The 16,880-nt window shown below is 51.9% G+C and overlaps 1 protein-coding gene across 20 annotated transcripts in view; it reads right to left on the reverse strand.

Annotated features, from left to right (window-relative positions):
* SHANK3 (SH3 and multiple ankyrin repeat domains 3) overlaps positions 1-16,880 on the reverse strand; it is a 145,182-nt gene that overhangs the window by 65,755 nt on the left and 62,547 nt on the right. For all 20 annotated transcript variants that reach the window (XM_058828152.1, XM_058828149.1, XM_058828144.1 and 17 more), the window contains 2 exons: positions 10,599-10,681; positions 1,209-1,333 (listed from right to left, as the gene is read on the reverse strand). In XM_058828152.1, the coding sequence (XP_058684135.1) occupies positions 1,209-1,333; positions 10,599-10,681 (208 nt within the window). The remainder of the gene's footprint in view (positions 1-1,208; positions 1,334-10,598; positions 10,682-16,880) is intronic.

Consider the following 16,880-nt stretch of genomic DNA (forward strand, 5'->3'; position numbering starts at 1 on the left):
ACCTGGAAGAGTCGGGATCCTCCTAATCCACAACTGGAGAATTCCCAAAAATTCCTGGGAAATCCCCCCAAATTCCTGGGAAAGCCTCAAAATTCCTGGGAAAGCCTCAAAATTCCTGGGAAAGCCTCAAAATTCCTGGGAATTCCCCAAAATTCGTGGGAAATGCCCAAAATTCCTGGAAAATTCCTGGGACATCCCTCAAATTCCTGGAGAATCTCCCCAAAATTGCTGGGAAATCTCCCAAATTCCTGGAAAATGCCCCAAATTCCTGGGAAATGCACAAAATTCCTGGGAAATCCCCCAGATTCATGAAAAATTCCCAAAATTCCCAGGAAACCCCAAAAATTCCTGTGAAATTCCTGAGAAATCCCCCAGATTCACAAAAAATACCCAAAATTCCTGGGAAATCCCCCAAATTCCTGGGAAATTCCTGGAAAATGCCCCAAATTCCTGGGAAATGCACAAAATTCCTGGGAAATCCCCCAGATTCACAAAATAATCCCGAAATTCCTGGGAAATGCCCCAAATTCCTGGGAAATCCCTCAAATTCCTGGGAAATCCCCAAAATTCCTGGGAAATTCCTGGGAAATGCTCAAAATTCCTGAGAAATTCCCCAAAATTCCTGTGAAATGCCCAAAATTCCTGGGAAATTCCCCAAAATTCCTGTGAAATGCCCAAAATTCCTGGGAAATTCCCCAAAATTCCTGGGAAATCCTCAAAATTTGTGGGAAATGCCCCAAAATTCCTGGGAAATGCTCCGAACTCACGGGAAATCCCCCGAATTCCTGGGAAATTCTTGAAATTCCTGGGAAATGCCCCCAAATTCCTGTGAAAATTCCTGGGAAATCCCCGAAATTCCTGGGAAATCCCCCAGATTCACAAAATAATCCCAAAATTCCCGGGAAATCCCCTGAAATTCCTGGGAAATTCCTGGAAAATGCCCCAAATTCCTGGGAAATGCACAAAATTCCTGGGAAATCCCCCAGATTCACAAAATAATCCCAAAAATCCTGGGAAATTCCCAAAATTCCTGGAAAATTCCTGTGAAATCCCCCAGATTCACGAAAAATTCCCAAAATTCCCGGGAAATCCCCTGAAATTCCCGGGAAATCCCCTGAAATTCCAGTGAAATTCCTGAGAAATCCCCCGAAGCTCCCGGGAGCCGCCCCGAATTCCCGGGAAAAAGCGGAATCCCGGGAAGAGCTCACCTCGATCAGGAAGTCCCCCGTGCGCAATCCCGCTCTCCAGGCGACTCCTTCCACATCCACGGATTCCAGGTACTGCAGCGCCGGGAACGCCGGCGTGGGCGTGAACTCCTCGATCGGGGTCTCGGCTGGAAAACACCGGGAAAAGGGAATGGAGCCTTTTCCAAGGGAATTCCAGACGGGAAAGGCTCGGATTGTCGGCGGAGTTGCTAAAAATCGCGGAATGCCGCGGAATTCGGTTGTTCCCGATCCGAGGGGGGGTGAATCCCACCGGGAATGGGGAAAATTCCTGGGGGGGGATTTGGGGATTTTTCCGGGATCCAAGATTCCCTGGAATTGGCTGAGGTTGGGAAGCCTCGTCCTGTCGGTGATTCTGGAACAGGGATGGAATCCAAGGGGAATCCAAGAGGAATCCAAGGGGAATCCAAGGGGAATCCAAGGGGAATCAACCATGGAATTAATGATGGAATCAATCATGGAATTAATGATGGAATCAATGAGGGAATTAATGATGGAATCAATCATGGAATTAATGATGGAATCAACCATGGAATTAATGATGGAATCAATCATGGAATTAATGATGGAATCAATGAGGGAATTAATGATGGAATCAATCATGGAATTAATGATGGAATCAATGAGGGAATTAATGATGGAATCAATGAGGGAATTAATGATGGAATCAATCATGGAATTAATGATGGAATCAATCATGGAATTAATGATGGAATCAATGAGGGAATTAATGATGGAATCAATCATGGAATTAATGATGGAATCAATCATGGAATTAATGATGGAATCAACCATGGAATTAATGATGGAATCAACCATGGAATTAATGATGGAATCAATCATGGAATTAATGATGGAATCAATGAGGGAATTAATGATGGAATCAACCATGGAATTAATGATGGAATCAACCATGGAATTAATGATGGAATCAACCATGGAATTAATGATGGAATCAATCATGGAATTAATGATGGAATCAACCATGGAATTAATGATGGAATCAACCATGGAATTAATGATGGAATCAACCATGGAATTAATGATGGAATCAAACTTTTCCAAGCGTTTCCATTCCCAGCATCCCAGAATTCCGGCCTAGCTCGATCCCAAACCTTCGGCTCCCGGAAGGGATCCGGAGGATCCGCCCGGAGCTGAGAAAAACGGGAGAAATTCCCGCCGGGATGATCCAGCCTGAGGAAAATGGATCCGTTCCATCCTCCCTGCCTTCCTCATCCCAAGTTTTCCCTCATCCCTCTCATTCCCAGCTGGACCCTTCCCACGCTCTCCTCATTCCCAAATCCGCCGGGAGCGGATCCTCATCCTTCCCAATTATCCTAAAAAAATGGGATTTTGCTGAGACAAACCCTCATCCTTCCCAATTATCCCAAAAAAATGGGATTTTGCCGGGACAAACCCTCATCCTTCCCAATTATCCCCAAAAAAATGGGATTTTGCCGGGACAAACACTCATCCTTCCCAATTATCCCCAAAAAAATGGGATTTTGCCGGGACAAACCCTCATCCTTCCCAATTATCCCCAAAAAAATGGGATTTTCAGGAGTTGACGGATCCCGGCGGCCTCTCCGAAGTCCTTCCAGCAACATTCCCAACCTTCCTCTCCCTTCCCAACAACTCCAGGACTCAGATTCCATCCAGATCCAAGAATTTTCTCCGTTTTTTTCCCGGATTTTAGGCGGGATTTTCCCCAGGGAACCTTTCCCTGCCGCTGAAGCTCCGCAGCCGCTTCCCAGGGATGGCATTCCATGATTTCTGCCTTTCCCGGGAGAAGCGGTGAGCGCCTGACAGCTCATCCCTATTTTTAGACGTTCCCAGGGAATATCGGGAATGCTCTCCAAACCCTTCGGGCTCCTCCCAGGATTTCACCTCCCGCTATCCCAGGAGCCTCGGACATTCCCGGGATCCAGGGGCAGCCCCAGCTGCTCTGGGAATTCCATTCCAGCCGGGAATTCCCAATTCCCAAAATCCCACCCCCATCTCCCCTTTCCCAGGGAATTCCCTCCATTCCCTCTCTCCAGCCCTGCCCCAACTCCGCTCCAGGAAGGAATTTTGGGATCCAGGGGTTTCCCTGGGAATCTCAGCACTGCAGGAAGGGTCTCCCTTCCCTTTTCCAGCCCCAACTTCCAGAAAAATCCCTCGGGATGGACCCAGAGCCTCCCAAATCCCAGAATGGTTTGGGATGGGATCCAGGGACCTTCAATCCCATCCCATTCCAATCCCACCATCCCAGGCTGCTCCAAGCTTTCCTTGGCCATTCCCGGGATCCAGGGGCAGCCCCAGCTGCTCTGGGAATTCCATTCCAGCTGGGAATTCCCAATTCCCAAATTCCCCTTTCCCAATCTGGAGCCGTTCCCTGTGTCCTGTCCCTCCAGGCCTTTCCCAAATCCCGGCTCTCCTGGAGCCCCTGGAATGTTCTGGAAGCTCTCCCTGGATCCTTCCCTTCTCCAGAGGAACATTCCCAGATTTCCAGAGGAAAGCTGATCCAATCCTTTCCCACCCTCTGGATTTGCTCCGGGATTTCCGCGTCCTCCTGGCATTGGGAGCTCCCGGTTCTGGAATCCTGGAATGTTTTGGGTGGGAAGGGACCCAAATCCCACCCAATTCCCACCCTCGGGCACTTCCCGCTTTTCCCAGGCTGCCCCAAACCCCGTTCCCGGCCTCGGGAATTTTTCTCCCAGGTTTTCCAAGCCCCGGGGATGGAGAAGGAAGAGGAGGAGGAAGCAAATCCCAGGAAATCCTGGGAATGCGGATCCGCCTCTCCCAGCTCAGCCATTCCCAAAAGGAGTTTGGGACCGAAGATTCCCAACCCCATCCTGGGAATGCTCCGGGTGTGGAAATCATGGAAAATCCACCCCGGAATGAAATCCAACGGGAACAGCCTCCCATCCAATGGGAGGAGCAAACGGAAAAGTTGGGAATGAAATCCAGGAAGTTCCCGCCGGGAATGAAGGGAATTCCCTGACCGGAAGGTTCAGCCTTTCCCAGCAAAACTCCGGACTCGGAATTCCGGGAAGCGCCGTTGGAGCTTCCTGAGGAGCCAGCAGGACTCTGGTTGGGGAGTTGGGAATTCCTGGGCTGCAATTCCCAAAATTCCCAGCTGGAATTCCAGAGCCAGCTGTGGGAGAAGGTCTGGAAGAGCTGGGTCACCGGGAAAGTCTGGGAGCACCAAAATCCAGCCTGGAGGGACCAAATTCCATCCTGGAAGCACCAAATCCATCCTGGGGGGCTCAAACTCCATCCTGAGGGACCAAATCCCACCCAGGGGGACAAAATTCCATCCTGGAGGCACCAAAATCCATCCTGGAGGGACTAAATTCCATCCCAGAGGAATGAAATCCATCCGGGAGGGACAAAATCCCATCTGGGGGACAAAATTCCCTCCTGGAAGCACCAAATCCCTTCCTGAGGAACCAAATTCCATCCTGGAGACACCAAAATTCCATCCTGAGAAACCAAATCACATCCAGCGGGACAAAATCCCATCCTGGAAGCACCAAAATTCCATCCTGGAGATACCAAATCCCACTCTGGGAACACCAAATCCATCCTGGAGGGACCAAATTCTGGGAATTCCCAAAGGATCCCAGAGAGTTCCAAACTCTGGGAATTCCAAAAGGATCCCAGAGAGTTCCAAACTCCGGGAATTCCCAAAGGATGCTCCAAAGGATCCCACAGAGTTCCAGACTCTGGGAATTCCCAAAGGATCCCAGAGAGTTCCAAACTCTGGGAATTCCCAAAGGATCCCAGAGAGTTCCAAACTCTGGGAATTCCAAAAGGATCCCAGAGAGTTCCAAACTCCGGGAATTCCCAAAGGATCCCAGAGAGTTTCAGACTCCGGGAATTCCCAAAGGATCCTCCAATTGCCAAAGGATCCCAGAGAGTTCCAGACTCTGGGAATTCCAAAAGGATCCCAGAGATCCCGGCGAGCTCCGAGCTCAGGGAATTCCCACCTGGAATATCCAACCCCTGGAATGCTGACATTCCGGGATCCCATGGATCCACGGCTGCTCCTGGGACAATTCCAGGGATTCAGATCCCGGAGGATTCCCTGGGAATTCCCGAGGGATTGGGGAGGGGGAAGGCTCAGCTCTGCAGGGATTGGGATAAACGGGAATAACTCGGTTCCTTGGGATGGGATCCATGGGATTGATGGAATGCATGGGATGGGATGGGATCCATGGGATTCATGGGATGGGATCCGTGGGATTCATGGAATGGGATCCATGGGATCCATGGGATGGGATCCATGGGATTCATGGGATGGGATCCATGGGATTCATGGAATGGGATCCATGGGATTCATGGAATGGGATCCATGGGATGGGATGGGATGGGATCCATGGGATGGGATCCATGGGATGGGATCCATGGGATGGGATCCATGGGATCCATGGGATTCATGGGATTGGATGGGATCCATGGGATCCATGGGATGGGATCCATGGGATTCATGGAATGGGATCCATGGGATTCATGGGATAGGATCCATGGGATGGGATGGGATGGAATCCATGGGATGGGATCCATGGGATGGGATCCATGGGATGGGATCCATGGGATTGGATGGGATCAATGGGATCCATGGGATGGGATCCATAGGATGGGATCCATGGGATTGGATGGGATTGATGGGATAGGATGGGATCCATGGGATGGGATCCATGGGATCCATGGGATCCATGGGATGGGATCCATGGGATCCACGGGATGGGATCCATGGGATCCACGGGATCCATGGAATGGGGACGTTCCCCTCAGGAATCGGGATGGGCTGGGAAGGACCCCAGGGACGGGAACATTCCAGGGAGGAATTTGCAGCAGGAAGAGCAAATCCCTCCAAGGATTCCCAAAATCCCCCTCCCTCCCTCCATGGATGAAGCTCCAGCCCCGCCTTTTCCAGCCCCTTTTCCCTCTTTTCCCCCCAGGCCTGGAATGCTTTTCCAGGAAAATCCAAAGGCAGAGGGACGGGGCCAATTCCCGCTCTAAAATCCATGGAATCCCAGCCTAAAATCCATGGAATGAGGGGCTGGGGAATGAGGGGATTCCGAGGCACTTCCGTAATTTGGGAATGCTGATCCAGAGGGAGAATTCCCAGATTTTGGATCTTCCATGCCAGGATCCCTCTGAATCCATGAGCTTCCCGTGTCCCGCAGAATTCCCGAATCCCGCAGAATTCCCAGATCCCGCAGAATTCCCAGATCCCTCAGAATTCCCGAATCCCACAGAATTCCCAAATCCTGCAGAATTCCCAAATCCCGCAGAATTCCTGAATCCCACAGAATTCCCAAATTTTGCAGAATTCCTGAATCCCACAGAATTCCCGAATCCCACAGAATTCCCAAATCCCACAGAATTCCTGAATCCCACAGAATTCCCGAATCCCACAGAATTCCTGAATCCCGCAGAATTCCCAGATCCCACAGAATTCCCGAATCCCGCAGAATTCCCAGATCCCGCAGAATTCCCAGATTCCACAAAATTTCTGAATCCCACAGAATTCCCAGATCCCACAGAATTCCCAAATCCCACAGAATTCCCGAATCCCACAGAATTCCCGAATCCCACAGAATTCCTGAATCCTGCAGATTCCTGAATCCCACAGAATTCCCAGATCCCACAGAATTCCCAGATCCCGCAGAATTCCTGATTCCTACAGAATTCCCAGATCCCGCAGAATTCCTGAATCCCGCAGAATTCCCGAATCCCGCAGAATTCCCGAATCCCTGAGATCTTCCCTCAGCCTCGGCACAGGAAGGGAAACCCGGAATGGGAACCAGGGAAAGGGGGGAGGGGAAAAAAAAAGGGGGGAAAAAAACCGGGAACGGGATTAAAAATTCCCAGTTTTTCCAACACAAAAAAAAACCCCAAAAAACCCCCAAAAAACTGCATTGGATTGATCCCGGAAAAAAATAAAAATCCTCCATTTTGAGCCTGGGGGAAAATCCGTAGGGAATGGGGAGCAAAATTCCCGCTGGGATGGAAAAGCTCGGGAGAAGAAGGAAGGGAAAGGGAAAGGAAAGGAAAGGAAAAGGAAAGGAAAGGAAAGGAAGAGGAAAGGAAAGGAAAGGAAAGGAAAGAAAGGAAAGGAAAGGAAAGGAAAGGAAAGGAAAGGAAAGGAAAGAAAGGAAAGGGAAAGGAAAGGAAAGGAAAGGAAAGGAAAGGAAAGGAAAGGAAAGGAAAGGAAAGGAAAGGAAAGGAAAGGAAAGGAAAGGAAGAAAGGAAAGGAAAGAGGAAAGGAAAGGAAAGGAAAGGAAAGGAAAGGCTGGAATTGGGCTGGAAAATCCATTCCAGCCGGGATCTGCAGCTCTTCCCAGCTTTCCTCCCACGTGGAAAACGGCTCCCGCTGTCCCTCTGCTCCGGGAATGCCGGGGGTGGAGAGGTCCCTGAATCCCGAGATTTTTCCGCCTCCTCTTCCCGAAAATCCATGGGAACATTCCCGAGTCTCCGAGGGATTTTTTTTTTTTTTTTTTTCCCCCGCAGAAAAATGCGGAATTCTGGCCAAAGAAAGCCACGGGGAAAAAATGCCGGGAATGATCCCGGCCCTGGGATGAGCCGGGAATGAGTTCCGGAATGGGGAGAGAAGGAAAAGCTCTCCCGGTTTTCCCCAGGATTCCCAAAGTTCTCGACTCTCCCCGGGCAAAATCCAGGGAAAAGCTCCGAGAATTCCAAGCCTCGGATGGAGCTGGGCAGGAGCCGCTGGTTCCCACAGGGAAAAGGAAAAATTTTTGGGAAAAAATTCCCAAAAAAATCCACAGAGGAACCCCCAGAAAGCGGGAAAGGAAAAGATGGAATGAGGGAAGGGAATTCCTCCGGAGGATTTTTGGGAATGGGGCTCCAGAGCCGGGAAAGGGTTGCGGATCCCTCTGGGAAGCAAAGTGAAAATTCCCGGGAATTCCCGAGCGGCATCCACAGCAAAACCCCCCCAAAATTCCAATGGCAGCAGCAGAAATCCGGGAAGGAAATCCCTTTGGATTCCTCCGGGATTTTTGGGATGAGAATTCCAGCTGTTCATCCCTCAGGGAGAAGGAGGGGAAATTCCCAAAAATTCCAAAGCACCACCAGCACCAAAATCCCAAAAAAATTCCACAGCCCCAGACCTGACACTGAATGAGGCAGGGAGGAAAAATCCCTCTGGAGCCTGGGAATGAGAATCCCGGGAATGAGAATCCCGGGAATGAGAACCCCAATTCCCAAAATTCCGAGGCACCAGCAGCAGTTCAGCACAGAAAACTCCACAAAATCCCGAGCCTCAGCACCAGGATAAGGCACAAAAGCAGGGAATAAAATCCCTTTGGAGCCTGGGAATGAGAATCCCGGGAATGAGAATCCCAGGAATGAGAATCCCGGGAATGAGAACCCCAAATCCCAAAAATTCCACAGCACCACCAACAGCAGAAAAATCCCCCCAAAATTCAGCACCAGGACCAGGCACAAAAGCAGGGAGGAAAATCCCTTCAGAGCCCGGGAATGAGAATCTCGGAATGAGAATCCCGGGAATGAGAACCCCAATTCCCAAAAATTCCGAGGCACCAGCAGCAGTTCCAGCACAGAAACTCCACAAAATCCCGAGCCTCAGCACCCGGACCAGGCACAAAAGCAGGGAATAAAATCCCTTTGGAGCCTGGGAATGAGAATCCCGGGAATGAGAATCCCAGGAATGAAAATCCCGGGAATGAGAACCCCGAGCCGTTCATCCCTCAGGGAAAAGGAGCCACAATTCCCAAAAATTCCACGGCACCACCAACAGCAGCAAAATCCCCCAAAATTCCGAGCCTCAGCACCAGGACCAGGCACAAAAGCAGGGAATAAAATCCCTTTGGAGCCTGGGAATTGAGAATCCCGGGAATGAGAATCCCAGGAATGAGAATCCCGGGAATGAGAACCCCAATTCCCAAAAATTCCACAGCACCACCAACAGCAGAAAAATCCCCCAAAATTCAGCACCAGGACCAGGCACAAAAGCAGGGAATAAAATCCCTTCGGAGCCTGGGAATGAGAATCCCGGGAATGAGAATCCCAGAATGAGAATCCCAGGAATGAGAACCCCAATTCCAAAAATTCCACAGCAGCACCAGCAGCAGTTCCAGCACAGAAACTCCCCAAAATCCCGAGCCTCAGCACCAGGACCAGGCACAAAAGCAGGGAATAAAATCCCTTTGGAGCCCGGGAATGAGAATCCCGGGAATGAGAATCCCAGGAATGAGAACACCGGGAATGAGAACCCCGAGCCGTTCATCCCTCAGGGAAAAGGAGCCACATTCCCAAAAATTCCACAGCACCACCAACAGCAGCAAAATCCCCCAAAATTCAGCACCAGGACCAGGCACAAAAGCAGGGAATAAAATCCCTTTGGAGCCCGGGAATGAGAATCCCGGGAATGAGAATCCCGGGAATGAGAACCCCCATTCCCAAAAATTCCAAGGCACCAGCAGCAGTTCCAGCACAGAAACTCCCCAAAATCCGAGCCTCAGCACCAGGACAAGGCACAAAAGCAGGGAATAAAATCCCTTTGGAGCCCGGGAATGAGAATCCCGGGAATGAGAATCCCGGGAATGAGAATCCGGAATGAGAATCCCGGGAATGAGAACCCCGAGCCGTTCATCCCTCAGGGAAAAGGAGCCACAATTCCCAAAAATTCCACAGCACCAGAAGCTCCAAAATCCCCCAAAATTCAGCACCAGGAGCAGGCACAAAAGCAGGGAGGAAAATCCCTTCAGAGCTCGGGAATGAGAATCCCGGGAATGAGAATCCCAGGAATGAGAATCCCGGGAATGAGAACCCCCATTCCCAAAAATTCCGAGGCACCAGCAGCAGTTCCAGCACAGAAACTCCCCAAAATTCCAAGCCTCAGCACCAGGACAAGGCACAAAAGCAGGGAATAAAATCCCTTTGGAGCCCGGGAATGAGAATCCTGGGAATGAGAATCCCAGGAATGAGAACCCCAATTCCCAAAAATTCCACAGCACCACCAACAGCAGCAAAATCCCCCAAAATTCAGCACCAGGACCAGGCACAAAAGCAGGGAATAAAATCCTTCGGAGCCTGGGAATGAGAATCCCGGGAATGAGAATCCCGGGAATGAGAATCCCAGGAAAAAGAACCCCCAATTCCCAAAAATTCCACAGCACCAGCAGCACCCAAACCCCAAACCCCCAACCTGACTCCAACCCCTCCTAAAAACCCCATCCCGGCTCCGAATCCATCCCAAAAAAACCCGAAAAAACCCCAAAAAAAACCCCCCAAAATTAAAAAAAAATTCAAAAATAAACAAAAAAAAAACGGGAAAAAACGGGAATAAAACCCCGGGAATCAAACCCCGGGAATCAAATCCTGGAGAAGGGAATCTTGGCTCACCTTTGGCCCCGCGGAGGACGAAGCCGAAGCCCTCATGCTCGCGTTTCTGCAGCACGGCCGCCTTCTCCTCGATGATGTAGTCGCTGGGCAGGAAAGAGCAGAGCAGGGCGATGCCGGGGTTAGAGCGCAGCACCATGGTGACACCGCGGGGACACGGCGGGGACACGGCGGGGACACGGCCAGCCGGGCTCTGTCACCGCCTGGGGGTGGCCTTTGGGAGGAGTGGCCTCTGTCACCAGCCAGGGGTGGCTTTTGGTGGCGGCCCGGTGGGGTTTGGTGGTGGCCGGGGATGGTGGCAGCAGCCAGGGGTGGCCTTTGTCACCAGCCAGGGGTGGCCCTGGTCACCAGCCAGGGGTGGCCCCTGGTCACCAGCTGAGGTGGCCACTGTCACCATCCAGGGGTGGCCTTTGTCACCATCCAGAGATGGCCTCTGTCACCATCCAGGGGTGGCTCTGGTCACCAGCTAAGGTGGCCTCTGGTCACCAGCCAGGGGTGGCCTCTGTCACCTCCCCCGTGGCCCTGGTCACCAGCTGAGGTGGCCTCTGGTCACCATCCGGGGGTGGCCTCTGTCACCATCCAGGGGTGGCCTCTGGTCACCATCCAGAGGTGGCCCTGGTCACCAGCTGAGGTGGCCTTTGTCACCTCCCCCGTGGCTCTGGTCACCAGCTGAGGTGGCCTCAGTCACCATCCAGAGGTGGCCTCAGTCACCATCCAAGGGTGGCCTCTGTCACCAGCCTGGTGGCACCTGTAGGAGTGGCCTCTGTCACCATCCAGGGGTGGCCTCTGTCACCATCCAGGGGTGGCTCTGTCACCTGCTGGGGGTGGCACTTGTAGAAGCGGTGTCTGTCCCCATCCAGATGTGGCTGTCCCCATCCAGCTGTGGCTCTGTCACCGTCCAGGTGTGGCTGTCCCCATCCAGGTGTGGCTCTGTCACCATCCAGATGTGGCTGTCACCATCCAGGTGTGGCTGTCCCCATCCAGATGTGGCCCTGTCACCATCCAGATGTGGCTGTCCCCATCCAGATGTGGCCCTGTCACCATCCAGGAGTGGCTCTGTCACCATCCAGATGTGGCCCTGTCACCATCCAGATGTGGCCCTGTCACCATCCAGATGTGGCTCTGTCCCCATCCAGATGTGGCTGTCACCATCCAGATGTGGCTGTCCCCACCCAGCTGTGGCTGTCACCATCCAGATGTGGCTCTGTCACCACCCAGCTGTGGCTGTCACCATCCAGGTGTGGCCCTGTCACCATCCAGGTGTGGCTCTGTCACAATCCAGATGTGGCTCTATCACCATCCAGATGTGGCCCTGTCACCATCCAGCTGTGGCTGTCACCATCCAGATGTGGCTGTCACCATCCAGATGTGGCTCTGTCACCTCCTCCTCTCCTTCTCTTCCTCTTTTTTTTTTTCTTCTTCCGGGTTTTTAAAATTTCCCGGATTTTTTTTTAATTTCCTGGAATTTTTTTTTCCTGGATTTTCTTTTTTTCCCTGAGTTTTTATTTCCTGGGATTTTTTTTTCCCCTCGATTTTCTTCTTTCCTGGATTTTTTTTTCTCAATTTTCTTCTTTCCGCGATTTTTTTTTTCCGACTTTTTTTATTTCCTGGATTTTTTTTCCTTGATTTTTCTTATTTCCTGGAATTTTTTTTTCCTCGATTTTTCTTAATTCCTGGATTTTTTTTCCTCGATTTTTTTCTTTCCTGAATTATTTTTTTCCTTGATTTTTCTTATTCTCTGGATTTTTTTTTCCCACGATTTTTTTCTTCCCTGGATTTTTTTTTTCCTTGATTCTTTTCCTTGATATTATTCCCTGGATTCTTTTTCCTTGATTTTCCTTATTCCCTGGATTTTTTTTCCTCGATTTTCCTTTTTTCCCAGAATTTTTTTCCTCGATTTTTTTTTCTTTCCCGTTTTTTTTTTCTCCTCCTCGATTTTCTTCCCAGTTTTTTTGCTGCTTTATTTTTTTCCCCCCTGGATTTTCCTTTTTAATTCCCAAACTCACACCAAAAAGACGGAAAATCGCCTCGGCGCGAGGAAAAGGAGGAAAAATAAGGAATAAAAGCGAAAACAAAACCCCCAAAATCCTGGATCTCCCCCGCTGCGATCCCTCGCAGTCCAGAGGAATTCTGGAATTCCGGGAATTCCGGGATCCGCAGCTTCACCCGCGGAGCCTCATCGGGAGCCGGCTCTTCCCAAAAAAAAAAACAACCGGGGTTTTTTTCCCCAAAAAAAATGCGGGAATCTGGTTTGGAAGCGGCGGAGGAGCGGGGCAGAGTTTGGATCCTCTGGATCGATCCCGAAATTCCGCTCCCGGCGCGTTGCTAAGGGACGGATCCCTGGGAAAAACCGGGAATGATCCAGCGGCGATGGAGGGAGGGAGGGAGGGAGGGGGAGGGGAGAGGGGGGAGGGGAGAGGGGAGGGGGAGGGGGGGGTGGGGGAGGGGAGCCCCCTCCCCAAAGCGGCTCCGGAGGGAGGGGGAGGGGCCGCAGGGCTGACATCAGAGCCGGGAAAATCCGGGAAGGAGCCGGGAAGTGGGAGCGGGAGAGGGGAGGGGGAGGGAGGGGAATGAACGGGGGGGGGGGGGGGGAGGGAATCGGAGGGATGGGAATGTTGGGAAGGGATGGGAATGTTGGGAATGTTGGGAGGGATTCAGAAGGATGGGAATTCTGGAGAGGGATGGGGAGGAGGGATGGGAATGTTGGGAGGGAATCGGAGGGATGGGAATGTTGGAGAGGGATGGGAACAATGGGAATATGGGAGGGAATCGGAGGGATGGGAATGTTGGGAAGGGATGGGAAAAATGGGAATATGGGAGGGATGGGAATTTTGGAGAGGGATGAGGAATGTTGGAAGGGATGGGAACAGTGGGAATGTTGGGAGGGATTCAGAGGGATGGGAATGTTGGAGAGGGATGGGAACGTTGGGAGGGGAGGGATGGGAATTCTGGAGAGGGATGGGAACGTTGGGAGGGATGGGAACAATGGGAATATGGGAGGGAATCAGAGGGATGGGAATGTTGGGAAGGGATGGGAAGGGATGGGAATGTTGGGAGGGATGGGAAAAATGGGAATATGGGAGGGATGGGAAGGGATGAGAATATTGGGAGGGATGGGGAGGGATGGGAACAATGGGAATATGGGAGGGATTCAGAGGGATGGGAATGTTGGAGAGGGATGAGGAATGTTGGGAGGGATGGGAATGTTGGGAATATGGGAGGGATGGGAACGTTGGGAGGGATGGGAACAATGGGAATGTTGGGAGGGAATCGGAGGGATGGGAATGTTGGGAGGGATGGGAAGGGATGGGAATGTTGGAAGGGATGGGAACAATGGGAATATGGGAGGGATGGGAATTTTGGAGAGGGATGGGAATGTTGGAAGGGATGGGAACAGTGGGAATGTTGGGAGGGATTCAGAGGGATGGGAATGTTGGAGAGGGATGGAAGGGATGGGAACAATCAGAATATGGGAGGGAATTGGAGGGATGGGAATGTTGGGAAGGGATGGGAATGTTGGGAAGGGATGGGAATGTTGGGAGGGATGGGAATGTTGGGAAGGGATGGGGAGGGATGGGAATGTTGGGAGGGATGGGAATGTTGGGAAGGGATGGGGAGGGATAGGAATGTTGGGAGGGATGGGAACAATGGGAATATGGGAGGGATGGGAATGTTGGGAAGGGATGAGAGGGATGGGAATGTTGGGAGGGATGGGAACAATGGGAATATGGGAGGGAATCGGAGGGATGGGAATGTTGGGAAGGGATGGGAAGGGATGGGAATGTTGGGAGAGATGGGAACAATGGGAATATGGGAGGGAATCGGAGGGATGGGAATGTTGGGAGAGATGGGAACAGAGGGAGGGATGGGAATGTTGGGAAGGGATGAGAGGGATGGGAATGTTGGGAGGGATGGGAACAATGGGAATGTTGGGAGAGATGGGAACTGTGAAAGGGATGGGAATGTTGGAGAGGGATGGGAACGTTGGGAAGGGATGGGAAGGGATGGGAATGTTGGGAGAGGGATGGGAACAATGGGAATATGGGAGGGATGGGAACAGTGAGAGGGAATCGGAGGGATGGGAATGTTGGGAAGGGATGGGAATGTTGGGAGAGGGATGGGAATGTTGGGAGGGATGGGAAGGGATGGGAATGTTGGGAAGGGATGGGAATGTTGGGAGGGATGGGAAGGGATGGGAATGTTGGGAGAGGGATGGGAATGTTGGGAAGGGATGGGAATTGTGGGAGGGATGGAAGGGATGGGGAATGTTGGGAATGTTTGGGAATATTGGAGAGGGATGGGGAGAGACGGAAGCGACGGAAGAATGGGAAGGATGGGGAATGGTTGGGAATTAATTGGAATGTTTGGGAATAATTGGGAATGATTGTGAATGTTTGGGAATGTTGGGAATATTGGGGAGGGACAGGAACAGTGGGAGGGATTGGGAAGGTTGGGAATGTTGGGAATGTTGGGAATGTTGGGGAGGGATGGAAGCAACAGGGAAAAACGGGAATGATGGGGAGGAATGGGAACGATGGGAAAACCGGGAATACCGGGAGGGAAGGGATCTGGAGCCGGGATCACTGGGAAGGGATGGATCCAGCGCCGGGAATGCTTTGGGAATCCATTCCATAGGGAGGCAATTCCCAGAGCAGCTGGGGCTGCCCCTGGATCCCGGGAATGGCCAAGGAAAGCTTGGAGCAGCCTGGGATGGTGGGATTGGAATGGGATGGGATTGAAGGTCCCTGGATCCCATCCCAAACCATTCTGGGATTTGGGAGGCTCTGAATCCATCCCGAGGGATTTTTCTGGAAGTTGGGGCTGGAAAAGGGAAGGGAGACCCTTCCTGCAGTGCTGAGATTCCCAGGGAAACCCCTGGATCCCAAAATTCCTTTGGATCCGATGCCAGGCTGGGAGAGCTGGGAAAGGAGGGAATTCCCTGGGAAAGGGGAGATGGGGGTGGGATTTTGGGAATTGGGAATTCCCAGCTGGGCTGGAATTCCCAGAGCAGCTGGGGCTGCCCCTGGATCCCGGGAATATCCAAGGAAAAGCCTGGAATTGCGGGAATTGTCCTTCTGTTCCCTCCCGGCTGGAATTCCGCTCCCAGAATCGATTCCATAGGGAGACAATTCCCAATTCCCAAGCGTTTTCGCGCTTCCCAAATCCCGGATCCAGCCGTGGAATTGCGGGATGGGATTCATGGAATCCCGGAAAAAGCTGGAAAAGCCCCGGGCTGGAGCGGCGCCGTTCCATGGAAATGGGAATGGGGAGGGAGGATGGGAAGGAAAATTCCGGTTTCCCTGGAATTCTCGAGCCTCTGGAATTGTCTGGGATCAGCTCCCGTTTGCCAGGAATATCCCGGGATCCTGGAATGGTTCGGCTGGGAAGGGAATTCCCGGAATTCCTGGAATTCCATCCCATTCCACGATCCCAGGCCGCTCCAACCCGGCCTTGGAAGCTTCCAGGGATCCCGGGGGGATCCGTGATCCCATTCCAAGGCCAAAACCAGCCTGGAAAAGGCTGAATTCCATGGAAAACTGGGAATTCTGGCCGGAGGAGACCCGAGGGGCTCCACGGAGCCGCTTTTCCCATTCCATGGGGAAAAAAAAACGGGATTTGGGAATTCTCTCGGCTGGGCTGGAATTCCAAAGGTTGGGATCGGGTGGAATTCCGGTTCTATTCCCACCCGAGCCATTCCAGGATTTTCCCATGGAGTTTCCAGCCCTGGAGGTATCCGAGGAATTCCCGGAATTCCAGCCCTGCTCACCTCGTTTTTCCCGCCTCGGGAATTCCATGGATTTGGGGATTCCTCCAGCAGCCTCAGGAATCCAAAAATTCCCGAGGAGCCGAATCCCTCTCCGACCATTCCAAACATTCCCCGGGACGCTTTTCCCTCTGGAATAACCGAGCGGATCCAGGATTTCCCTTCCCGATTTCCCTTCGGAATCCCGGGATTCGGGTCGGAAAAGGCATTGGGGATCATTCCCGAATATTCCCGTTATCCCACATCCCTCCGGGTTTTTCTTTTTTTTTTTTTTTTTTTCCCTGGAATTCTTTCCAGGGTGGTTTTTTTTTTCCTGCTTTTTCCCCAAACTTTGGGAATGTGGGCGGAGCGGGATCGGCGTCACCGGGAATGTGGGCGGGTTCCAGGTGCCTCGGGAAGCGTGGGAGCCGGGATGAATCACGGCTCCATCCATTCCCGCCCATTCCCGGGATTCTAAAAAGAGCTGGAATTGCCGGGGGCGGCGCCCGGAGCGACTCCCACCTTTAACTCCCGCTGCTCCG

This window comes from Poecile atricapillus, chromosome Z, assembly GCF_030490865.1.
Source record: "Poecile atricapillus isolate bPoeAtr1 chromosome Z, bPoeAtr1.hap1, whole genome shotgun sequence".
Classification (NCBI taxonomy): domain Eukaryota; kingdom Metazoa; phylum Chordata; class Aves; order Passeriformes; family Paridae; genus Poecile; species Poecile atricapillus.